The 24,497-nt window shown below is 56.9% G+C and overlaps 2 protein-coding genes across 2 annotated transcripts; one reads left to right on the top strand and one right to left on the bottom strand.

The window, feature by feature from the left end:
* Nucleotides 1–2,447: 2,447 nt before the first annotated feature.
* CALM3 (calmodulin 3) lies at nt 2,448–11,764 on the top strand. The gene is made up of 6 exons (XM_027515388.1): nt 2,448–2,779; nt 7,020–7,050; nt 9,211–9,354; nt 9,495–9,601; nt 9,979–10,114; nt 10,197–11,764. The coding sequence occupies exons 1-6, from the start codon at nt 2,777–2,779 to the stop codon at nt 10,223–10,225; spliced, it is 450 nt and encodes a 149-aa protein (XP_027371189.1). The 5' UTR covers nt 2,448–2,776; the 3' UTR covers nt 10,226–11,764.
* Nucleotides 11,765–15,005: 3,241 nt separating this feature from the next.
* Nucleotides 15,006–21,479, bottom strand: PTGIR (prostaglandin I2 receptor). Its single transcript, XM_027515387.1, has 2 exons — nt 20,145–21,479; nt 15,006–19,090 (listed from the first exon to the last, which is right to left on the bottom strand). The coding sequence occupies exons 1-2, from the start codon at nt 20,910–20,912 to the stop codon at nt 18,704–18,706; spliced, it is 1,155 nt and encodes a 384-aa protein (XP_027371188.1). The 5' UTR covers nt 20,913–21,479; the 3' UTR covers nt 15,006–18,703.
* Nucleotides 21,480–24,497: the final 3,018 nt, after the last annotated feature.

Raw genomic sequence — 24,497 nt, 5'->3', positions numbered from 1 at the left:
CCTTTGCTTATTTGTTCAGCAAATGATGACTGGGTCCTTAGCCCTCTCTGTTTCAGGGCCAACGCTGACGACCAAGACAGAGTTTAGCCTGGGTCACATCCATCACAATTCTTTGGTTGTAAGTGACAGAAACTCAACTCAAACCAGCTTGGGATAAATGGGACATTTTTAATAACTCATATAATCAAAATCCTGGCATGATAGTGTGCAGCTGGCCTCAAGCTGGAATCAGGGAAGGAAACGGCACTCCACCTCTTCATCGCTTCTCCCTGGAATCAGTTTTATTGTCTCCTCTAGGGTGTGAAAAAGGTCATCAGTTCAGTTCAGTCGCTCAGTTGTGTCCTACTCTTCGCGACCCCATGAATCACAGCATGCCAGGCCACCCTGTCCATCACTGACTCCCGGAGTCCACTCAAACTCATGTCCATCGAGTTGGTGATACCATCCAGCCATCTCATCCTCTGTCGTCCCCTTCTCCTCCTTCCCCCAATCCCTCCCAGCATCAGGGTCTTTTCCAATGAGTCAACTCTTCTCATGAGGTGGCCAAAGTAATGGAGTTTCAGCATCAGTCCTTCCGATGAACATCCAGGACTGGTCTCCTTTAGGATGGACTGGTTGGACCTCCTTGCAGTCCAAGGGACTCTCAAAAGTCTTCTGCAACACCACAGTTCAAAAGCATCAATTCTTCGGCACTCAGCTTTCTTCAGTCCAACTCTCACATCCATACATTACCACTGGAAAAACCATAGCCTTGACTAGATGGACCTTTGTTGGCAAAGTGATAATCTCTGCTTTTTAATATGCTATCTAGGTTGGTCATAACTTTCCTTCCAAAAGGTCATCAGATCAGATCAGTCACTCAGTCGTGTCCGACTCTTTTCGACCCCATGAATTGCAGCACGCCAGGCCTCCCTGTCCATCACCAACTCCTGGAGTTCACTGAGACTCATGTCCATCGAGTCAATGATGCCATCCGGCCATCTCATCCTCTGTCGTCCCCTTCTCCTCCTGCCCCCAATCCCTCCCAGCATCAGAGTCTTTTCCAATGAGTCAACTCTTTGCGTGAGGTGGCCAAAGTACTGGAGTTTCAGCTTCAGCATCATTCCCTCCAAAGAAATCCCAGGGCTGATCTCCTTCAGAATGGACTGGTTGGATCTCCTTGCAGTCCAAGGGACTCTCAAGAGTCTTCTCCAACACCACAGTTCAAAAGCATCAATTCGGCGCTCAGCCTTCTTCACAGTCCAACTCTCACATCCATACATGACCACAGGAAAAACCGTAGCCTTGACTAGACGAACCTTTGTTGGCAAAGTAATGTCTCTGCTTTTGAATATGCATAGATAGGTCCAGATCTATTTCTTCACAGCCTCACCACACAGAAGGAAAAGACTTCCTGCCCCCAAAAGTCTAGATCCAAAACCCCAGGGAAGGCCTCTCATTGGCTCAGCCTACATCCTGTTCCAGGTGTAACATAAAGATTGGTCCAGCTGGACTCACTTGACACTCGTCAGCCAATCACCGAGAGGGGGCAGAGCACAGACGCAAATATAGCCCTAATTCAAAACAAGAGAAGTTAGGGGGCGGGGTGGGGGGGGGGGTGTTGCCGTTTCTGAGCGCCAGTAAATAGTCTCAGCTAACTTTCCCACTCTTCTTCCTTCTGTGGTTGGAACCCTGGAACAAGGAGTGCAAGACTCAAGTGGTCTGCAAGACAGCAAGACAATGGTTGGGAAGTTTGGTCTCCCCCTCCCAGCCAAGCACCGGTCCCTGAATTACAGCAGGCACCGCATTGAGGCTTATTGAATGAATGACTGAATTAATACCTTGTTCCCAGGGCTGTCCTGGAACAGCCCGTTTCACAGACCCTGAACCGATTATAAGCGAAGTGAAGCGAGGACAGGGGCTTCGCACACCTGTGGAGTGTGTCTCACGGTGAAGACACCTGCCCCGACGGCCGAAGAGCAGAACTTTCAGGCTAAAAGCTGAACCTTGAAGACCCCGCCACCCCGAGGGCCCATTTGGGGGCGGGGCTTCCAGACCAGCATTTTGGATTGCACCATGTTCCACCTGTCGGAGGGGAGAACCAAGAAAGTACTTCTGCACCTTCCGCCATCCTTTTTACCATTCCCTGACCACGAAGACGATGTATTTGCTTCTCTAACAGTCACACAATTTCCCCCTTCCCCTCGTTACGCCTCACGGTTCCACACCGTCACACATTTCAGCCTGCCCACCACCACCACACAGTGGCTCGCCCCAGTTTGACGCATTGCAGGGAAGGCCAGACCAATCGGCACCGCGCTCTTATTTCCGCCGTGGCCCGGACCCAATAGCCGCGCGTGTCACACAGGGACGCATCACGCGCCAGCCGAGCAGTGCCCCTCCGCCGAGGAGGAATGTAGAGTGGGCACAGGGGGCGGGGCGCATGGCGACGGAAAGTAGTCCCGCGACGGGTGCGCGCGCGCGCGCGCGGCCGACCATAAACCCAACTCTGTGAGGAGTGAGAGAGCCGCGGGCCCGACAGTCCGGAGAGAGGCGCGGAGGGATCCGTGGGAGCCGCAGTGCGGCGGCGCGCGGGCCGGGCGGGGCGGGGCCGGGCGAGGCGGGGCGCGCGCGGCGGCCGTTGAGGGACCGTTGGGGCGGGGGGCGGCGGCGCGGCGGCGCGCGCTGCAGGCAGTGAGTGTGGAGGCGCAGACGCGCGGCGGAGCTCGAGCTGCTGCAGCTGCTGCCGCCGCCGGAGGAACCTTGATACCCGCGCTCCGGACACCCGGCTCTCGCCATGGTGAGTGAGACTGAGGGCCGCCGAGGTTGGGGCCACTGAGGCGGGCACGGCGGAGCAGGACCCCTGAGAGCACGAGTGGACTCAGAATGGAGTGGGGTGGGGGGAGGGTTTGGGTCCCAGAGAGCGGCTCTGGACCCTTCTCTGCCCCTTGATCGGGGGCATTTGAACCCACAGTGGGGCGTTTGGCTCCCCAAAGGGAGTTGTGGACTTCCAGAAGCGACAGTTAGTACCAGGTGGGGTGTCTAGACCCCAGAAAGGGCACTTGAGCCCTCTAGGGGGGCATTTGAGCCGAAGATGGAGCATCTGGACTCTTGGACCCAGGATGAGGCGTTTGGTCGCTAAGGTGGGGTGTTTGGATTCCAGGGGGCCGAGGTAAGAGCCATTGGCTAGGGAAGGAGGTGATTTGTGGCCTGATGAAGGATTTTGGGTCTTAATAGGTAGCAAGGAAGGGGGATCGGAGGGAAGCCGGGCTGCTGGGGAACTCCCTAAGAGGGGGTGGTGGTTAGCTGGGCCTGGGTGGAGGGGGAGCCGTCCCAGGAGGCAGGGAGGAGGGTCGCTTCTGCAGATCAGACCCTTGAGGGGAGAAAAGGGGGTTCTCCAAAGACCGACATTGCAGAGGAAGGAGGAGGAGGGTGAGGTGCATGCTCTGGAAGGAAGAGCCTGGGGTGGGTGGCAGCCAAGGTTAGAAGATGCTCTGGAAGCCTTTTGAAGATGCCCTGGAAGCCTACAGGGACTGAAAAGGATGGAGTCGGGGAAGGGGTCAAAAGGGGGTGCCGAGCTTGTCAGTGGTGGGGGGACAGGGGCAGCCAGAGAAGGTTCTGAGGTTCCTATTGGGTTAAGACTATTGAACTAGGAAGGGAGATTGGGGGTTTTTTGGGGGAAGGGGGTTGTTGTATTTGGGTTCATGAGGAGGTGGGTTTTCAAAGTGAGGGGTGGGAGAGAACTTCAGCTTCTGTGGTGGGAGGTGAGATGGAAGGCGATCCGGGGACATGTTAAAGAAAATGAATGGCAGCCAAGGTGGGCCTAGGGTTGGAGGTGGATGTGGTGGGTAGCTCCCTGGAAGTTTCCAGGGCAAAGCCGGGACAAAGACTGTTCAGTCTGGATGGGGAGTGGGCTGCAGAGGCGAGAGGGAGTGGCTCAAGGGTCCCTTTCCCAGGAAGAATGGGGCTGGGCAGGAGACACCCGGCAGTGGGAGCAGGTGGGCGGAGTTGTTGGGGCCTCTATTGCGCACTGAAGCCGCATGAAATGGGGGTGGGGAGGAGCAAAGTTTGGGATGCATCAAATGAGCCAGCTTTTAAAGCCTTGAACCTCACCTGCTCACTGCCCTTTTCAGACGCAGAGAGCTGTTTTTCCCAAACAGGAATGCTGGTTTTATCTTGGTCTCCAGCTCCACGCACCGCTCTGCATCTCCTCACTTGTGCCGAATGACAGTGCAGTACAGTGTGGCGTCGGCGACAATCGCACGCCTGTTCTTGTGGCCTCGGGGTGGGGGCTGCAGAGAGGACCTCCACAGGGACCCCTTCATCGGCCCCAGGGCCACTTGTTCCTTTTGGAGCCCTCCCTGAGTGCTTCTGTTAATTCCCACAGCTTGGGCTTTGAGAGAAAACCAGCAGACTAGTTCTTTCCTGGTCCCTGCCACCCACAGTCCCCCAGCCCCCCCAGGCTCAGCCTCGGAACTGTGTGCAGCCATCCTCCCTGGCAAGGCTGGGGAGAACAGGCAGCCGCTGCTGTGTATCAGATCTCATACTTGCTGACACAGGCCTGATGGCTCCTCTCGCCGCTACCCCATTTTCCCCCAGCAGAGCCTTGCTAAAGGGGCACCAAATCATTGACAGGCGCCAGGAGGCCCCCACCTGCCAAATAAGACCTGAGCTTTGGCCCCACTAGTTTCTCTTTCCCTTTGTAATCAGCAAGGTATGGGTGGGACAAGTCACTGTTAACTGGCTTTGGACTTTGGCCTGAGCCCTGTGGCTCCTCCTTGGCCCGGGTGAGGGGCCCTGGCCTTGGTTTCTGATCTCATCTAACACTGCTGCCTGGCACTGGCTGGGGGCTGGGGCAAGGCAGAGAAATAATACCCTCTTCCCTCCCCCACCCCAGGATTTTTTTTTTTTTCTTGTCCAGCCTCTTGCTGGAGCCTAAAGGGATGGGGAAGCAGGGGACCAGCTGGGTTATTTTGCAGGTAGTTTTTGGTGAAAGCTGAAAATCTGCAGATCTGGAAAGGGAAAAAGCGCTGAGAAGGAAGGGATCCCCGGCAGTGATCAGTTGTCTGGGCAGCAGCCTTGCTTTGAGATCTCTAGCTGGGAGCTGGGCCCTTTGCTTCCCTAGCAGGGGAGAGGGTCTCCTAAGAGGAGGGAGGGAGTGTGACGGCCCTACCGGCAGAGAGCCACGCCTATTTGCAGCAAGCCTGGAACAGTGGCAGTACCTCCTCTGCGCGTTGCAGCCTGGCGGCAGGGAGCAGTAGACACCAGCTTCAGCGCCACTCGGGCATTCAGCGACCTGCCCCAGCCTCCTTGCCCCCAGCCCCTGCGGGTGCTGCCCAGGGTGATGTGGCAGGGGTGCGAAGGGCCCTGGTTGGGTAGCCCTTACCACGTTGGCCAGGGGAAAGGATGAAAGCTGGGGGAGGGCAGCCCTCTCCCAGCCCTCCTCCACGCCCCTGGCACTGCCTGGCCTTGGCAACAGAAGCCCATCCTGTCTTCTCAATTTCCCCCAGCAGCTTCCTCGGGTGTCAGGACCTAGGCGATCAGCTCAGGCTTCTTTGCCCATAGAAGCCAAGGGAAGCAGAGGAGCAAAGGGCTCATGGGCCTGGGGCTGCCAGGCTGGCATGCAGGAGCCTGGCAGCCCTGGGTCTCTTGAAAGCGAGGCAGAAGCATCTCCATTTGGCCTCCTAACCTTCCCTTTAGACTTTGGACTTTTCCAGAATGTACATGTGTGGTGTGTTTCCTTCTCTACCTTCCTGCTTCCCCCTCCCTTAGCCATTTCCCTTCTGTAATCATCACCCTGATTTCCCCTCCTGTTCTACCCATTTGGGGCTTAGCCTCAAGTCCTTCTTCCTTTATGTTTAAAAGAAAAAAAGAAAAAGGACATGTCAGACTTGTTCTAATGTGATTGGTCTTCACATTTGGGATGGGGCAGAAGGGGGGGTGGTGGGGCTCTTGCTAGATTCCCAAGGAAGTTCTAGAACCTCTGTGTAGAATAACGCTAGTGCACACAGTGGCACGCCTTAGTTTGAGGGGCTCTCAGACTCAGAGCTGGAAGCCTGCTGTAGATGTGGAGCCCCTTCCCCTAGTTGTAAGAGGAAATGAGGAAGGGGGCAGTGGTCCAAGGGCGAGCCATGCCTTCTGGCAGCGTTCACGGACCCCAAGGAAAATTCCTCTTTTACTGCCTAAAGCTAAACGTTGGGATTCAGCTCCATCTCCGCGTGGCTCCTCCCCCAGAGGATCCCTTTTCTGGGCTGGTTCAGGACAGGCTGGCCTCTGCTTCTCCTCTGCCCCGCCCCCAAGCCCAGCATGCAGCAAGGGCTGCCCGACCCGACTGGCCCGGCCCCAGAGTGGCCAGGGCCAGCGAGGGTTACAAACTGCAGCGCAGCAGGGGGAGGGGACTTGAGTCCTCCAGCCTCTGCCTCCAGCGTCATGCCGGCTGCGGTCCCCTCCCAGCATTCACCCTTCCTGCCCCAAAGGAGCAGTGGAGTGAATGGTGCCCCGTGGCGAAGAGAGCGGGGTCTGCCCCCTGCCTGCCCAGGGCTCTTCAGGCACTCCACAGACACCAGTTGGGAGAACTGTTGCCAGTTGGATCCGCAGTGCTTGGACCTGGTGCTTCCACATTGGTGACATAGAAACTAGGAAAGAGCCGGCTGCCTACCCTGGGCCTGGCCTGCTTCAGTTTGGAGCCTTCTAGAAGAGCTGCTTGATCAGGCTTCCAGGGCAACTGCTCCCTTCACTCAGCCTCTGGGCGCCCAGCGGCTGTGACGCCGCCGAGATGGGAACCAGTGCAGGTGCAGCTGGGCCGGGGCTGGCTCCAGAGCCCTGACTCTGCTTGGAGACCCTGGGGTCGGGGGTGTCATCGGGTCCTGGGTCTCCAGCCTCCCGAATCACCAGACTTGATCCCAGTCCTGGCTCTGGCATGACCGCCCTTGCCCAGGTACATGGACTGCCATGTGGAGCTGGCCGCACCAGCGGGGGCCGGGCTGAGCAAGGAAAGATGTGCCAACCTGTGACTAACTTTCTCCTTCCTGCTTTTCCAGGCTGACCAGCTGACCGAGGAGCAGATCGCAGGTGAGCTTGCTTCCCTCCTTCCCTCCCCCATTCCCCCTTCCTGCCCTCACCCTGCCGCACGAATGCCTCTGCACCCCCAGCTGAGTCTTAACTGCAGCCAGGAGGGCATCTGACAGAGAAGCTCCCGTGTATGAGAGCGCGCCAGTGACACCAGAGCCCACAGTCCTGAGCCGGGCCCTCATCAGGTGGCAGGGCTGTGCTCCCCTCCCGCCAGGGATCACTGGGCCTTTTAATCAGTGGCTGCAGGGCGAGCCTGGCCATCTGTCCTGGCTCTTGCCAGTTAGGCTCAGAAGGTGAACTCCCCTCGGGGGTCCTGGCCCACTTCAGGAGCCACCCAGGAGAGGGCTCGTCACACCCACCTCTGCATTGCCCTTCGCGCATGCTTGCACTCGCTTCTTCCTGGGCCGGAAGTGCCTTCCCCCAGCTCTTTGCACCAGGCAGCTCCTTCTCCTCCTTTGGGTCTTGATTCAAATGTCATCTTGGAAAGGCCTTCCCTGGTCCCATCTCAAATAAACAGCCTTCCACTACTCTCTGTTTCCTTAATAGCCTTTCTCACCATCTGAAATTAATCTCTGATGTCTGCCGGCTGCATCTGCCTGTCACTAGACAAGTCCCTTACTGGGGGCTTTTCTGTGTGTTGGTCCCTGCTGTGCCTTTGGTGCCTGCAGCATAATGGTTGCTGCGTACATTTTTGTTGACTAAATAACTAAATGAACAAGGGAGCCATCACGTATCTTCCAGTAAGTTTGAAGAAGTCCTTGAGTCCCATGTCATTCATTTTTGTAGACTCCCCTAAAGCCCAGTAAGCCACAGCTACAGGAAGTACTGTGTGCTGAGAAGGTTTCTGTGTCCTGTCTCCCCCGCCCCCCCCAGACTGTGAGCTACTCTAAAGGACAGGGACCAGCTCCCAGTTAAGTCCCACAGCCATGGGCCAGCACAAAGTAGCCCTTGGACCTGGCTTTACTGTCAGGGTCAACAGGCTGCATGTGACAAGCATAGAAAGCCCAGCTTCTGAAGTCCAGGAGGCAGGAGTGGACTTGCCTTCTCTTCTTTCTTCCCCTCCCTTCCCCCCTCCACCGACATTTTCAGCTTCTGAACTTTGGCCCCAGGTGGGTGGCTACAGAGACCCACCAAGGAAAACCAGAGAACTGCGTTGTTGTTCAGAGATCCTGAGCACAGGGTGCCTGCATGACCCCTGAGAACAACAAGGCCTGGGCACAGGGAGGCGCCAGCATCCCCCAGGAGACTCGGGGTCTCCAGGGCCCAGAGGCTCAGGCTGGGGCAAAGCCTCTAGGCTCTACGTGTGGCTCCTGTGCCGGCCACGCACAGCCCCAGCTCTGCCCTCGCTTGACACCAACACACGCTCCATGCTACCCGCCACCCCCATCCCCATTAGCGAACTGTCCGCCGCCTCACCCCAGCCCACACCCTCTGGGAATAGGCTGCCAGGCATCTGTTCCCTGAGGGTTTGGGGGCAGGGAGCACCAGGTGCCAAAATGGGCCCAGTGGGAGGGCAGGAGCCACGTGCTTCTCCCGCTCCTGATGCGGGCCCAGCTGTGGCCTTCCCACTCAGCACCCCCAGCTCCTCGGCCGCCTGGCTTGGCAGCCGTCCCCTCTCCTTCCACACCCCCCACCCCGCCTACCCCACACAGTCCATCAGCCGTGCTCGCTGCCGGCCGCCCCCACACTCCGCCCCACGTGGCTCCTCTGGAAGCTGAGAGCCGGGCTGGTTGTCCCCATCGGGCGAGATGCCGTGGCGCATAGCGCCGTCCTGCAGTCTCTCCTGCCTTTCCTCTCTTGGCCCGCTGACCTTGGCTGGCACACTTCAGACGAAGCTTCCTTGGCTCTCCTCCCTTCCAGGACACTGGTCCGTTTCATCACTCGAGGAAGAGACTGAAGCCAGGGACCAAAAAGAAATGTAGAGGCTCTAAGGCCACCGTCAGCCCGTTTTGCCCCCATGTCCTCTGAGCTGGGCAGAGCAGGCAGTTTTCCCCGTCACTGAGCAGGTGCTCTGTGAGGGGCGCTGGAAAGAAGGAAGGGGCCTGTCCGCAGTACAGAGGCGAGAGGCTGGGGCTGGCACTGGGCCTCCTGTTTCTCGAGGCAGGCCTGACTCAGGCCTCCTCGTGCCCTCACCTCGGGTTCGCTGTCCTCCCACCGCAGAGTTCAAGGAGGCCTTCTCCCTCTTCGACAAAGACGGGGACGGCACCATCACCACCAAGGAGCTGGGGACAGTGATGAGGTCTCTGGGACAGAACCCCACTGAAGCCGAGCTGCAGGACATGATCAACGAGGTGGACGCAGATGGTGAGCCCGCACCCAGGGCTGGAGGGCAGCCCCCTCCCAGTGCCCCCAGGGAGCCGCCCTCCGGGGTGGATGACCAGGGCCCTGGGTTCGTCTCCTCCGGCCCAGGCCCAGAGCATCTCCCTCCCTCCCCCACCTCGCAGGGAACGGGACCATTGACTTCCCCGAGTTCCTGACCATGATGGCCAGAAAGATGAAGGACACGGACAGCGAGGAGGAGATCCGAGAGGCCTTCCGTGTCTTTGACAAGGTGAGCAGGCTTTCCCTGGGGGCTCTGGCACTCCGGCAGAGAGCAGGACAGAGGGCTCGCGGAACACCCCGCCTAACCGGAGTCACCACTTTGGGAGGCAAGGTTCCAATGCCAACCCCATTGCCAGCTTGCTCTGCCACCACAGGAAGCCCTTGCCTTTGCCAAGGGAGGTGACTGACAGGCCCCATGCTGGGGTCTCTCTCTCGCTGCCCCCCAGGAGAGAGCCAGGCGAACAGATGCCTCGGGCTCGGAGCCTTTGTCTGTCTCCTGACACCCGGGACGGATGTGCTGGGGTCTCTCTCCCACTGCCCCCCAAGAAAACGCCAGGCAGACGAACGCCTCATGCTCAGAGCCTTTGTCTGTCCCCCAATACGCAGGACGGCAACGGGTACATCAGCGCCGCAGAGCTGCGCCACGTCATGACGAACCTGGGCGAGAAGCTGACCGACGAGGAGGTGGACGAGATGATCAGGGAGGCCGACATTGACGGGGACGGCCAGGTCAATTATGAAGGTGAGCTGCCGGCCCCGTCTGCGTGCCCGCAGGGGCTGGGGGAGCCCGCTGTCTGCTGACCTCCCTGTCTTTCTCTCCACAGAGTTTGTACAGATGATGACTGCAAAGTGAAGGCCCCCGGGCAGCTGGTGATGCCCGTTCTCTCGATCTCTCTCTCCCCGCGCGCGCACTCTCTTCAACACTCCCTGCCTATCCCGGTTTTAGCAAACACCAGTTGATGGACTGAGAATCTGATAAAGCAACAAAAGATTTGTCCCAAGCTGCATGATTGCTCTTTCTCTTCCTCCCGAGTCTCCTTGCAGGCCCCCGCCATCTCTTCTTTCGGCCCTCCCGCCTTCCATTCACACCTTCCAAGGCCTGATGCATTCATAAGATGAGCCCCCCAGTCCCCTTCAGGGGGCCTCTGCCCTCCTCCTCCAGCCCGGGTGGCTCTTGTCCGTTTTGGTTTGTTCCTGTTCGTTTGTCATCTTGTTTTGGGGTGCCGGGGTGGCCGCCGGCGCTGTCCTAGGACCTGATGGGGAGGGGCCGAGGCCCTCAGGAGGGCCAGGCGCGAGAGGCACGCCTTTTGCTGTTGCATGCAACCAGCCTGTGATACCCTGTGCCCATCCCAGAGCCTGTCGGGGCAGGAGTGCCCAGTGCGGCGTTCCAGAAGGACTGAGGGTGGTGGGGAGGGCCCGGAGCTGCGGTGTTGCCTGGATGTGGCCCAGGAGGAGGCCAGGGGGCGAGGGAGGCTTGGCAGCTGGCATGCTCTTAGCACGTGAGGAGGCCGGCCAGGCTGGGTAGCGCTCAGATCCCATTGGCTGCTCTTGTGAAGCATCAGACTGGCTCCTTGAGGCGGGGTGAGTGGGGCCAGCTCCCCTGGTGCCCCTGCACGCTGCCCCCATCCCGTGTTCCTGAAGCGATCTCAAGCTGTCCTGGTGCTAACGTCCCACGCCCACCCGCATCCCAGTCCCCTCGAGGGAACGCATGTGGAGTTGGCCGCTTTGTCACATGCTACTCATCCTTCCATTTTTTCTTTATACTCCTTAAAACTCTTAATTTTGTCTGAAACCATGCCGGGCTAGCTGAGGGGCGGGGATTGGGAGGATGTGCCCCACCAAGCGCTCAAGAGAACATAACCTGCAATAAAACAGCCCTGCCGGGCCGCTGGCCCCTCCCGCTTCCCGTGGTGGCTCGGCAGCTCCCCAGCCCCATCTGTGCTGTCTGCGCGCCCGCCTGCCTGCCCCCACACTCCCCAGCGGAGAGCATGATCCGCAACCTGGCTTCTGACTTTCGCCTCTGGGACAAGTAAGTCAACACGGGCAGTTCGGTCGTCTGGATTTTTTTTTTTTTTCTGTTCATTTCATCTGCCCCCAACCCTCATCCCACCCCACCCCTCAGGTCGATCAAGTGGCTTTTCCTGGGACCTGCCCAGCTTTGAGAATCTTCTCGTCCACCCTGTGGCACCAGCCTCCAGGGAAGAGGGGGTGGGGCATAGCGGGAGACCCAGCCAAGAGCTGAGGGTAAGGGCAGGTAGGCGTGAAGCTGTGGACGTTTTCGGAGTGTTTTGGTTTTTCTTTTTTTTTTTTTTCAAACCGGGCAATATTTGTGTTCAAGCTGTGAAGAAAAATATATATCAATGTTTTCCAATAAAATACAGTGACTACCTGACTGCTCCTCCCCTCTTGGTTTCTGGGCCTGCTCCCTGCACAGGCCTGAAGCCCTGCCCAAAAACAGTCTGTCTGCTGTGGGATCTGACTCCCTGACCAAGAATCAAACCTGGGCCCCTCACATGGAGTGTGGAGTCTTAGCCACAAGGGAAGTCCCAGCCTGTCAGCTTTGAGTGCTCGGCACCTACACGGGTGTGCAAGACCAACCCCGCCTTAGTAGGGCCACCTGTCAGTCACACACAGGACCGCACGGTGAGGCCCCAGAAGGCCTGAGGCAGGTCCATCGTGTCACAGGAGCGTCCTCGTTTAGGGGCAGACCAGTGGCAAGCTGAAAGGGAGGTCACCTGCTGTGCAGGAGGAGGAAGAGGAAGACCAGGTCAGACAGGGTGCCCAGGCCAGGTCGGGGATTCTTGACGGCCCTCTGGCTAAGAGGTGACCACTGCCCATTGGCAGGTTAAGTGCTGAGTTGAACTGAACTGAACACAGTGGGGAGAATAGAGGTGTGTTCCTGAGCTCACAGCTTCAGTTAGTCCTGAGAGACAAAGGACTAAAGTTCAGAACAACTATTGTAAACCCTAGAAAGCTCCTCAACTTCCCCAAGGAAGGCAGAGCTATGGAAAAGAAGGCATGGGACTTCCCTGGCTGTCTAGTGGTTGAGGCCTTGTCTTCCAATTGAGGGAGAGCTAAGATCCCACATGTGACTTCCCTGGTGGCTCTGATGGTAAAACGTCTGTCTACAATGCGGGATACCCGGGTTCGATCCCTGGGTTGGGAAGATCCGCTGGCGAAGGAAATGGCAATCCACTCCAGTACTATTGCCTGGAAAATTCCATGGACAGAGGAGCCTGGTAGGCTACAGTCCATGGGGTCGCAGAGTCGGACACGACTGAGTGGCTTCACTTAAGATCCCACCTAGTGCCAAAAAAACAAAACAACAAAAACAAGCTCCTGTTGAAGTTCAACAGAAAACAGAATTCTGTAAAGCAATTATCCTTCAATAAATAAAGTAATATTGTAACAAAGTCAAAGACTTTTTAAAATTGTCTATATCAAAAAAAATCTTAGGTGGGGAGGCCCAGTCCCCAGCTACAAAACCCATCTGATTCCCTCTCGGGCAGGAGTAAACGGTCAGTAGACACAGTCTAACATCTGAGCGGCTGTCTCTGACCACGAGGACCAGGCAGGAGGTGAGCAGAAACAGCTCAGTGGAGTAAAAAGCCACTTATTCACCTTCGCCTGGCCTTGGGGGGATGGAGAAGCCTGGTGAGGCCCAAACTCAGGGGCTTTCCTGTGGCTTCAGAGTAAATGGTCATTTTAAAAAGGGTTGGTGGGGCAGGGGGGGAGGGCGGGGTGTGGTTTCCCTGGTAGTCCAGTGGTTAAGAGTTTGCCATTGTTGGATCCTGATGGGGAAGATCCCACATACCCCAGGGTAACAGCTCACGCACCACAACTACTGAGCCTGTGCTCCACAAAAAAGTCACTGCCTTGAGACCCCAAGCACCACACCTAGAGAGCAGCCTCCAGTCTCAGCAATGAGAGGAAGCCCACGGTAGCAACAAAGGCCCCGCAAAGCCAAACATACTCAATCTCTTTTAAACAATGACTTCAGGTAGGCCAGAGGGCTGCCCCTGGTGGCTCAAATGGTAAAGAATCTGTTTTCAACGCAGGAGACTCAGGTTCGATCCCTGGGTCAGGAAGATCCCCTGGAAAAAGAAATGGCAGCCCACTCCAGTATTCTTGACTGGAGAATTCCATGGACAGAGGAGCTGGGTGGGCTACCGTCCATGAGGAGGCAAAGGGTCAGACACGACTGTGCAACTAACAGGCCAGAGATAAGGGGAAGGCTAGGCTGAGGCTAGGGTCAAAACAGTGGAATCTGGGATGAGAGCTGCCTTCTTAGCAGCCAGGAATACCTGTGGAAAACTCTGGTCTTATAGTTCAGAAGAAGACAGGTCTTGATGACATAGAATTGGGCTCCAGCACAATGCGACCACTCAGTTAAGTGTCTATACTCACTAAGCCTCAGGTCTTCTAATGCTGCCTGCTTCATAACCTTGGAGCAGTGACTTCACTTCTCTGAGCCTCAGTTTACCCATCTGCAAAATGGGAAACTCATCTCTCAAAGGAGGAACATAAAAACATCCATCTCAGAGGGGAGTGCCACTTTCTAGACATCATCTCATTTATGTCTCACTCAGGCCAGGTTGAGTCCTAATAAAAATTTTTTCCCATTTTTTTCTTTCCCATTTATGACATGTACCCTCCCCAGTGAGCATATGAGCACAAGTTATCAAGAGCTGACAGGAGGGACTTCCCTGGCAGTCCAGTGGTTGAGACTCTGAGCCTCTACTGCAGGGGTGGGGGGGGGGAGGTGGGGAGGGGCGCACCCAGGTTTGATCCCCGGTCAGGAAACGCATGTCACATAGTGTGTCCAAAAATATATATATTAAAAAAAAAAAAAAAGCTTACAGGAAAGGAACAGAGGCCTGGGCAGTAAAGCCTCTCACAGCACTCTTCTTGGAAGTGGCTGCACTGGGACTTGAACCCCAGGTTATTCACATCCCAAACGCCCACGCTTTTAACCACCGCAGCGCATTGCCTGCACTTCTCTATTGCCTGTCGATTATTTCCCTCCTTGGGCCCTAGTTTTTGAAAGACTTTTACTCCCATACAACCTGCATTATTAAAAAGGCATGACTTCCCCTTCCCATTCTTTATTAACCACAGGCACAGAGATGGCACTCTGCACTGCTAATGGATACGGGCAGACGCGGAGGAGCACGCATCAGCTGATGCTGGTCGTGGAAGTCATTTCCAACTCAGGCTCATGGATCCGCTGGGTCAGCTCAAAGCCTGTCACTGAGAAAGTGACGAGGCAGGGGGACACTCGTGGAGGTGCCCAACCGGGGCCCACAGGAGAGAAACCCCAGGCTCCCCTCACTTGGGGGAGGGAGTGGCTGTGGGACCACTTCTCAGTGTCATTCCCACTGTGGCCAGCAGGTGGGGCAGTGACTACAGAGGGACCAGAAAGCGGCAACTCCCCAGGACCCGCCAGGGTGTATATGGGCGTGCATGCTTAAGTCCCATCTGTGCTCCAAAATCAGAAATGAATAAAGAAATGAAGTTAAAAGTGCACAAAGTCTCCTTGAAGGAGACATACTTGCTCCTAGTCTCTCACTTCTTGACCCCAACTCCAGACCAGAGCTGGCACCTCCCTTGCCCTGTGATCTCGGTACATTTCACAGCTTGTAAGTTTGTATTTTTACTGCTTATTATAATACATATTTCTGTGATTATTAAATTGTCACCCCCTGAGAACTGCCTGGTGGTCCAGTGGTTAGAACTCTGCACTTCAACTGGCATGGGGTACAGGTTTGATCCCTGGTCAGGGAACTAAGATCCCACATGCTGCAGGGGGGAAGAAAAATTGTCACTCTCACTGGATTGTAAGCAAGGTAAGCCCAAGGCAATGTCAGTCACTGCTGTCTCCCTAACGGCACAGGGCCGCCTTGAGCCCAGAGCAGGCTCAAGGGAATGCATGTTGAATTGACGAATGAATGAGAGATGAAAGAAAGGAAGCATTAGAAACCAGAGGTAGAACCCTGAGCAGAACAGAAGCTCTCCTCTTTACTTGGCTCACTTTCTTACAGTCCTCAGATCCATCCTGGCTAAGCCATCTCCTCCATGCAGCCCTCCCTGATCTTCTCCCTAGACACCACTTTCCCTGGTCCCAATCCCCCAGCCCTGTCCACTCTGAACGGTGAGCTCCAGGAAAGCAGGGCCAAGGCTATCTGTCATCACCGTGTCCCCAACATCACAGGGACAAAACCTGAATACAGTAAGCCCTCAATCAAAGCCTGCTGAATAAATGAACAGATGTCTGTGCTACAGGCTACAGCGAGGGCCACCATAGAGCCCCGGAAGTGCCTAGAGCCTCTGAGAGAAGTGATGACGTCTTCAAGGATGAGGAGGAGCCTCAGTGGGATCTTGAAAGGCAAGGGTGCTCTTGATGAATGGAGAAGGGAAACACTCTTACAGGAAGGGTGAGCCCAATGAGTAAAGAGGTTGAGGCCTGAAAGGTCTTGTGCTCTTTGGGGAAATCTTGATTTTCTGCCGTGGCTAAGCAGAGAGCGTGGGAGTTTGGCCCTTGGCCTCCAGGCAGTGGGAGCCCTTGGAGCTTGGCAGGCAGGGGAGGGGCCACTCAGACAGGAACTCCAGACAGGACCGTGGCCGACAGCGGAGATGCTACCCCAGCAGTCAGGAACCAGCCGGGAGAGGAGCTTCCAGATCAGAGCAGATGGGGCAGGAGTTGGACAGCTTAGACATCCACAGCGGGACGCAGAGGAGGGGGCGGAGTCCTGAGCTGTTAGGCCTGGTGGGTAAAAGTCAGCAGAAAACCAGCTTCAACACTGAATCCTCTCCTTCCCTTAATCCACATCCGAAAACGAGGACTGATAGTGGCACCCACCTTGGGGGGCTGGGGGTTCAAAAGCCCAGCCCTGTGCTGCCATTCAGTGAGCTGAGGGGCCAGAACAGAGGCCGGGAGAGGAGGCACACCCCCACCCCAGGGAATCTTACCTGGATAGGCAGGGGTGGGGCTGGAGGGTGCGCCCTTGACTCCTGCCTGAAACACAACCCCTCCATACCAGGTCCCTTGAGTTGGTTCCTGTTGAGGCAGATTTGGTAACCAAGGCCGGACCCCCATCTGCTGTTGCTTGACCCGTTTTCTGGTTTGTTTTGGTACAAGTCAACATGTTTATTATTAAATTCAAGCGATACAATATGACTCTGGCAAGACTGCTATAAAAGTTTCTAAACTTCCTCAATTTTTGTCCAGTATTACATGGGTTTTTTTTTTTTTCAAATTGTGGTAAAATACCCATAACACAAAATGTACCATTTTAACCATCTCAAAATGTACAATTCAGTGACATTTGGTACGTTGACGACATTGTACAACCACCATCACTCTCTAGTTCCAGGATATTTTCATTCCCCCAAAAGGAAACCCCCTACCCATTAAGCAGTCATCTTGATCTATTTTCAACTCTCACAGCCACTCCTTCAAATGAAACAAAGTGACTTGGTGGGGTGGCGGGGGAGCGTGGAACAAAGTCATAACAATGGAGAAAAGTTTTGTTTTCAAGCCACGTGTGCTCAGATGCCAAAGACAACAAACACCAATAGCCACGGCAATAGCAGCAGTAACAGTAACACATACTGTGGGCTTTACTCCAGGTCTTATGCTAAATTGCTTTTTAATGATTAAATTGAATAATTTAATCCTCAGCACAGCCCTGTAAATTAAGTACTAGATTACGATCACCGATCACCATTCTACACGAAAGGAAACCAAGGGAAACTCACTAACCCCATCTGGATTAAGGAAATAAAAGGATAAACCAGGGAATTCCCTGGTGGTCCAGTGGTTAGGATTCCACGCTTCCACTGCAAAGAGCCCTGGGTTTGAATGGGGAACTAAAATCCCACAAGCTGCACAACACAGCCAAAAAAAAAACAAACCAGCTCCACCTGCAGGCTGTTTGTTCTCCTCGCTGTGTGCCTTGGGGCTGGTGATTGCCTCCTCGGGACCTTGATTCCAGCCTATGTAGAGTGGCTCTAATAATAGCAGGCTGGAGCGAGGAGGGTGCAACTCACGAGGTGGAGGACTCACTTTAGCCACCGTCTTTATAGGAAGCTCTTGCCTCATCTATTCTTCCACCCACCCCACTCTCATCCCGCCCAGGGGCAGAATGATTGCTTTAACCCTGAAGCAAGTGGGAAAGTGGAACCAGGGCTGGGGAGAGTCTGGGGGCTTTCCCATTCACCTCCTCCCACCACCCGAAGCACCACTTCCTTTCATGCTCACTCCTGGAAAACCCTTGAGTTTGGTGCCTAAAGGCAGGGGATGGCTAATGAGGAGAGAGGGGTGGATGGCTGGAAAAGCCCCGGCTATCAGAAGGGGAATTGAAGGCTGGAAATCACCCTAGAGGAGTCCCAGGTGAGGTTGAGACTGGTTTGTGTCCCCAGCACCTGGTAGATTCAGGGCCCACTATTTGTTGAATGAATGAATGGATGAATGACATTTTTGCGAGGGTTCCAAGGACACAGGGGGTGCGGTCAGGCTCTGCAGGGGTGGTTGGGGGGGCAGCTGTTTATCCAGGGATAGGTACAGGACTTAGGTCTGAGTCCTTGGGCCGTCCCTGGGTTCTGTAGCTCTCACCCCTTCATTCTCCAGCCTCTCCTGCCACCCGCCGTCCACATCTTGCAACTCACCAAGCCATGCAGTTTTTCCCAAGCAACTGTCCAGTGGTGTCACTCCCAAGGCAACAGTCGCCCCTTCTCCCCTGGTGGGGTGGGGGGTGGACCAGGCCTCCCAAGTTCAATGGGGAATCGGGAAGGAAAGGGAGGCAGGGAAATTGTCAGGAAATCCCAGGTTTCATGAGGCAGAGAGAGGGTGACTCTTGGGCCCCCTGCCTCCCCGCAGAGCCGGGCTCAGGGCTGTCTGCTGGGGCCTTGGGGTGGGCATCAGGGGCACCCTGAATGAAGGAAGATCAGAGGCAGAACCCTAACCAGAGCAGACCTGAGCGCACAGAAGCTGCTGGGAACATTTCTGCCTTCTAAATATTTAGACAGTGAGATGGATGGGCAAGTGAGGGCCAGACCAGGCCGGCCAGGCCGCCGGATATTTTGAGACAACTGTTCTTTTTATGTTCCAGGGTAATTCCTCTCCCCATCTCCCTCCTCCCGCAGCCCCTCGTGGCCACCCGGAGAAAGGAGAAATAGCAGCTGATCATCCCCTGAATCCAGAGGGTCCATGTTCCCGCCAGCAGGGCTCCAGGAACCATCTCTGGGCTGATCCGCCCGCAGCCATCGGTCATGTCCCTGAATTTCTGGCAGCTGCGGCCGGAAGACAGGGCGGGAGCTCACCAGGCAGATGTCAGCAGAGGGAGCAGGCTGCCTCAGACCCCGCTTTGGAGGGTGTTCCCACGGTACTGGTGGGTAGCTGTACAGCCGGTAAGGGCCCGCCCTGCCCCTCGCCCCAAGCTGACAAAGGCACCCAGTTCCCCTTTTTCCCCTCAAGAGCAGGGGGGGCACTTGAGTCCTTCCTCCCTGAGGCGGACTGAGAGAGGGACGTCCGAGAGTCGCCTTGGGCAGGCCTCGAGTACAGGCAACAGAACCAGAGCTTCAGCCGCTGGAAGACGGACTTGCGGAAGAGGATAAAGACCCAGGGATCCAGAATGGGGTTGAAGGCATTGAAACGGAAGGCCAGGAGGTCTCCCATCTCACTGCTGTCCGGGGCGATGGCCTGGGTGAAGCCGCGGATCTGAGGGCAAGCAGAGAGTGATCAAGAAAGCACCCCAGGACTCCTCTGCCCCACCCCTCAACACACACCCCATTCTGGACCCCCTCCTCTCCCTTGCTCACTGGCAGAAATGAGGGAGGCGCGGTCTGTCAGAAGGGGAAAGAAATAAGATGAGAACTAAATAAGAAATGCATCCAGGGCAGAGGGAGAGAAAGCCCCAGGAGACAGTCAGCAAAGCTCTAGGAGGAGAGAGGTGGGGCAGCGAGGCTGGGTCCTAGAACTGTGTGTGTGTGTGTGTCCCATCTCTGAGTCCTCCGTCACCCCCTCAAAGGTTTGGTGACTCTCAACTCTAACCCTAGCCCTTGCATTTTGCAGAAAGAGAAGCTGAGGTCCAGACAGTATCAGGAGGACTGGGTGCCACAGGACCAGGATCAGCCCTGCTGCCCTCTGGGAGGGGCAGGGCAGGAGTTCCTGCAGGAAAGGGGTGAGGCCAGGAGAGCCCAAGGGCACCTACATGGGTGGGGCTGGAGAAGTGGGGAGCAGGGTGGCAAGGCGATCAGACCCTGGCATCAGAGAAGCCCAGGGTGCAGCCCTGCCTCTGTGTGATCGTGGGCAAAATACATCATCACCCCCCACCCTTTGTAGAAATGCCCACAGAAACTTCATCACATTTCTTGCTAAATGCTTGTGGAATAGATGCATAAGATCATTCTCGAGATGATCAGAGAAGGGATTTCTAAACCACTGAGCACAGAGTAGACAAGTGCAGTATTGAATGATGGATCTTATTAGTCTTGCAGGGGTAGGGGAAGGTTGGTGGGGGGGTAACACTGGCGGAGAGGTGGGGAGCTAGGGATGTGGAAGAGGGGAGACAAGGGTCAGGAAGAGTCAAATGGAGCATAAGCAAGTGGGGAGAAACGTCTCTGTAAAGTTTGGAGTTGTCTGACTGTGGACAAAGTCTCTGACCTCTTTGAGCCTCAGTTTCCCCATCCATGAAGTGGGCGCAAACAGTGGCGACTAGAACTGGGCGTTGCCCTCCTCCCCACTGCCCACCAGAGCTGCCCAGGGGGCTCACCGTAAGAGGCAGGGAGCACACAGCCATGATGCCCGTCATGAGAGCCAGCAGAATCAAGTGGTCAACCTCGTCCTCGCCTGCCCGGGGGCCGGGGACCAGCGAGCCCTGGTGGCGCCTCTGCTGGCGGTACATGCGGCAAAGGCTGAGGGTGACGGAGCCGTTGCAGAGGACGATGGCGGCCACCAGCAGGGCCACGAGGCTGGCGTACGCCAGCGAGAAGGCGCAGCCGCCCGGCTCGGCCGAGCGCATGCGGATGAAGCACCAGCTGCCGGGGCAGTACTGCTGGTGTTGGCCCAGGCCCAGGAAGGGCAGCGAGCAGAAGATCGTGCAGAAGGCGTAGATGGCCGGCAGCGCCAGGCGGGCGCGGCGGGGTCCGTCCAGCTGGGCGTAGAGGTAGGGGTGGCTGAGCGCCAGGCAGCGCTCCACGGCCATGGCGAAGAGGATGAGCGTGGAGGCCAGGCCGAAGAAGGTCATGGCGAAGGCGAAGGCGTCGCACAGCGCCGGGCGGCCCCGGGCAAGGCCCAGCAGCGAGCTGTTGCGGGCGTAGGCCGCGAACACTGCTGGGCTCAGGAAGCACGTGCCCAGCAGGTCGGTGACCGCCAGCCCGGTGACCAGCACAGCGAAGGCCGAGGGGCGCGACTGCCGCCGCGCCCCCAAGATGCCCAGTGCCAGCCCGTTGCCCACCACGCCCGCCACGAACATCAGGGTGCTGGTGGCCGGGCCCACCGAGTCCCGCACGTACGTGAGGTTCCGGCACGAATCTGCCATCCCGGGCCTCCGGCTGCCTCCCGGGGAGGGGGGCTGGAGGGGTTCCCGGGAGGTGGAGGGTGGGAGGTGTCGAGGGAAGGGGAGACGGGTCCGCCCCAGTGATGCCCAGCACCTCGCTCCCTGCTCCCTTGGGGTCCTTGGTGCAGCTGGAGGCAGAGGGGAGTCCCGGGCTACCCTCCGCACTTCTGGGGCATCTATTTCTCTCTGCCCTCTGTCTCCCCAGGCTCCCTCCCCGTCTCTCCCTCCTGTTTCTTTCCTTCGCTACCTCTGTCTCTCCGTCTAGTCCTTCCCTTGCCAAGCCCCTAGTTCTCTCTTCCTCTGGCTCTGGCTCTGGCTCAGTCCCCTCCCTGGTCCACTCCCTTCACCTTGCCTTCCCTCCCTCCCTGTCTCCTCCGACCTATCCCCTCCTCTGCATCTCTGCTTCCCCAGCCCCTCCTCACCGCACCTCTGCCGACTCTCTCAGCCCCTCTGTCCCCCTTCGCTCCTTCTCCAGGGTCTTGCTCCCTGGGTCCGGCTCCGAGTGGCAGCTTCTCCAGACTTCCCTCCCTCCTCGCTCCTGAACTCATCTAGCCCCGATCGCTCGCCCCGGCCTTTTCATTTCCTCTCTCTGCCCCGCCTTCCCTCCCCCTGCTTTCTCCAGAGGCCCCTTGGCTCCCTCCCGCCTTCCCTGGCGCGCTCCCTTCCACTTCCCTGCCCAAGACACCCATCCGTCTCCCGCGCCTCCCTCTCCCTCCTCACGTCCTCTCAAGGACCCCATCCTGAACCACCTGCCACCTCCTCGGCTCGCTCTTGCCTCTGCACCCTTCTGCCTTCCCCCGCACTGCCCAGCGGCACCTTGGGGGGGATCACCTGAGTCATCATGTCCCTGGAATGGGGAGCTCGCCAATGGGGACCTGGACAGGACCTGAGCGGCATAGCTGGCCAGTCTGCGAGGCGGTCTGGGGGTGGCCTCTGGCATCTATTCTAGGCTCAGGCCCCTCGGGGTTAGGGCATTGCCTAAGGATTTAGAAACGACCGGGAAATTCTTCCCTTATGGAGTGTTTTCCAGGCGCAACTGAGATTTCTGTTCCCTGGACACACTTCACTCCTTCCACAAGGCTGGGGGAAGAGGTGGCCCTGCCAGAGAAAAGAAATGCCAGTCCCTGGAGCCCCGTTGGTCCACAGGCTCCCAGCTCACACACACTCCCGCCCCCGCTGAGCCCTGGGCAGGCCGTCGGGGGAGGAGGGACCTGACATCCACGGGAAGGGGACAGCTCCCCCCCCCCCCCCGCCAGGATTTCCACTGGTCAGTATCAAAGGGGAGCGCCCTCCCGCCCTCTTGTCTCTCACCCCAGCAGCCCTCCCGGGCCCCAGGCCAAGCACTGGTGACCTTGACATCAAGGAATAATATTTTAGCCACAGACAGCCCTCCAGTCCAGGGCTCCAACATTGCTCTTCCAGAATGTCTCCCAGCCCTCCACAGACACATTGCCAGCCGCACCACCCTCCCGCCTGTGTGGTCTGCCTGTGTGTACCCGCGGCCAGCACAGCGGTCACCAGTCCCTATTCCCACTGAGCCCATTTCCCATGCTGCCTCCCCACCCAAGGGTCAGATAAGACCTCAGAGACATTCTCAGATGCCCCATATTTTTCAGGGAGGCTATTTAAATGCAGAGATGACAAATTCAAGATCTTATGCCATTTGACTGGAGTTCCTGTCCCCATTTAACCACCTCCTTGCTATGGGGTGGTCCCAAGGCCAGGAAGGGAAGCCAGGGGACCTCAGTGTCCTCGTCTGTACAATGGGGCAACACTGACTCCGTGGGCCTGATGGACTGACCGTGGCCAGTGGCCCATCCGAGACCCCTCTTTGAAACAAGGCGAGAACCTGTGTAGATATCCCAGCTCATCCAAGGCTGGGAAGAATGGTCCTGACCCGAGGACTGGACACTGGGCAGCTCCCGACTTCCTCTCTCTGTCCTCATGTCACCCCGGCCTCCATGACCACGATCCCCTCCCCTCTCCCCCATCTCCCGGCTCCCAGCTCCCTATCACCCATGGCCAGCTGGCAGTCCCAGCTTCCGCCAGGATGGGTGCCCCAGCCCCGACCACACCAGGGGCTCTGGAGAGGGACCACTCAGCCCTGCTCTGAGGGTGCCTGGTGTTTGTGTCTCAGGCCTACTTGGCCACGTGGTTCCCCCCTCATACTCTGCGTGATCCCCAGCCAGACCAAAGGGAACTCAGGAAGTTCTCTCATATTAATGAAGGATGACGCCTGGCAGGCTAGTGTCCTGTCTTGGCATCAGGGGAATTGCAGGGGTGGGAGGGGGTGCTCTGGTGCCCGGAGCCTCCCTATCACTAGCTTCCTGCCCCCGCCAGGCACTGTTGAGCATTCAGGAAGTCCATGCTGCTCCCCTGACCTGCCGGGTCTCAGACAGTACCCCCCTCCAGGCCTCAGTTGGTTTCCCCACCTTTGCCGCTGAGGGTCAGAAGCCCTGGTGACCTTGCCATGAATTCTGTGCTCCAGAGCAGGCAGGAGAAGTGAGGACTCTCACTCTTTCCTAAGAATCCCTGGGGTCCATGCCGGGGTCAGACACGCTCACCTTCTGGGGAGCCCCCAGCCTCCTGCTCAGCTGTGAGGGGTCACCCCAGCTGGGCTGTGCTGGAGGGTGGGGTGGTGGCTTCCGGGGGGGTGGGAAGAGCTGTGGGAGGGAACTGCTCTGAACGGGTGAGTCAGCACCCTTTCCCTGCCACGCAATGCTGAGAAGGGACTTGAGCCTCCCCAGAGGGACCCCGGGGCAGCACTACAGAAGACGGAGGACAGCCCCGGAAGGACTGGGAATGGACACGCAGCACCGTGTTGGGGAGGAATGGGTACCTGGAAGGGAGCGTGCTAGAGACTGTGGACCTGTGAACTTCGTGTATGGGTTTGGGTCACCTAAGTGAGCATTGTATCAGCATGGTGTGTGTGTGTGTGTGAGAGAGTGAGTGGTGGGTATTCTTTCCTGTAAGGTCTCTTTGTGTATCTGTGTCTATAGATGTGTTGTGTCTGTTCATTGGTGACCACGTGTTTCTTCATGGCTGTGTCCGCCCACGTGTGTCCGTATGTATCTAAGCCTTGATGTTCTTCATCAAATGGCTGCCTTGCCTTTGTTGGGATGTTGTACTTTGTTCAGCGACTGAACAAAGATTCAGTTCAGTCCCTCAGTTGTGTCTGACTCTTTGCGACCCCATGGACTGCAGCATGCCAGGCTTCCCTGTTCATCACCAACTCCCAGAGCTTGCTCAAACTCATGTCCATCGAGTCGGTGATGCCATCCAGCCATCTCATCCTCTGTTGTCCCCTTCCCCTCCTGCCTTCACTCTTTCCCAGCATTAGGGTCTTTTCAAATGAGTCAGTTCTTCGCATCAGGTGGCCAAAGTATTGGAGCTTCAGCTTCAGCATCAGTCCTTCCAATGAATATTCAGGGATGATTTCCTTTAGGATGGACTGGTTTGATCCCCTTGCAGTCCAAGGCACTCTCAAGAGTCTTCTCCAACTCCCAGTTCAAAAGCATCAATTCTTTGGTGCTCAGCTTTCTTTATAGTCCAACTCTCACATCCTTA

This window comes from Bos indicus x Bos taurus, chromosome 18, assembly GCF_003369695.1.
Source record: "Bos indicus x Bos taurus breed Angus x Brahman F1 hybrid chromosome 18, Bos_hybrid_MaternalHap_v2.0, whole genome shotgun sequence".
Taxonomy (NCBI): Eukaryota; Metazoa; Chordata; class Mammalia; order Artiodactyla; family Bovidae; genus Bos; species Bos indicus x Bos taurus.
The sequence above is the reverse complement of the archived record's forward strand: the minus strand, read 5'-3'. Positions and strand labels throughout refer to the sequence as shown.

Bases quoted from the DNA above. Each gene is read 5' to 3' on its own strand.
- PTGIR (XM_027515387.1), bottom strand. From the start codon at position 20,912: ATGGCAGATTCGTGCCGGAACCTCACGTACGTGCGGGACTCGGTGGGC. The intron at 19,091-20,144 runs GTGAGCCCCCTG...GCTTGCCCTCAG, and splicing joins TGTGCTCCCTGCCTCTTACG to ATCCGCGGCTTCACCCAGGC.
- CALM3 (XM_027515388.1), top strand. The intron at 7,051-9,210 runs GTGAGCTTGCTT...CTCCCACCGCAG, and splicing joins GACCGAGGAGCAGATCGCAG to AGTTCAAGGAGGCCTTCTCC. The intron at 9,602-9,978 runs GTGAGCAGGCTT...CCCAATACGCAG, and splicing joins CCTTCCGTGTCTTTGACAAG to GACGGCAACGGGTACATCAG.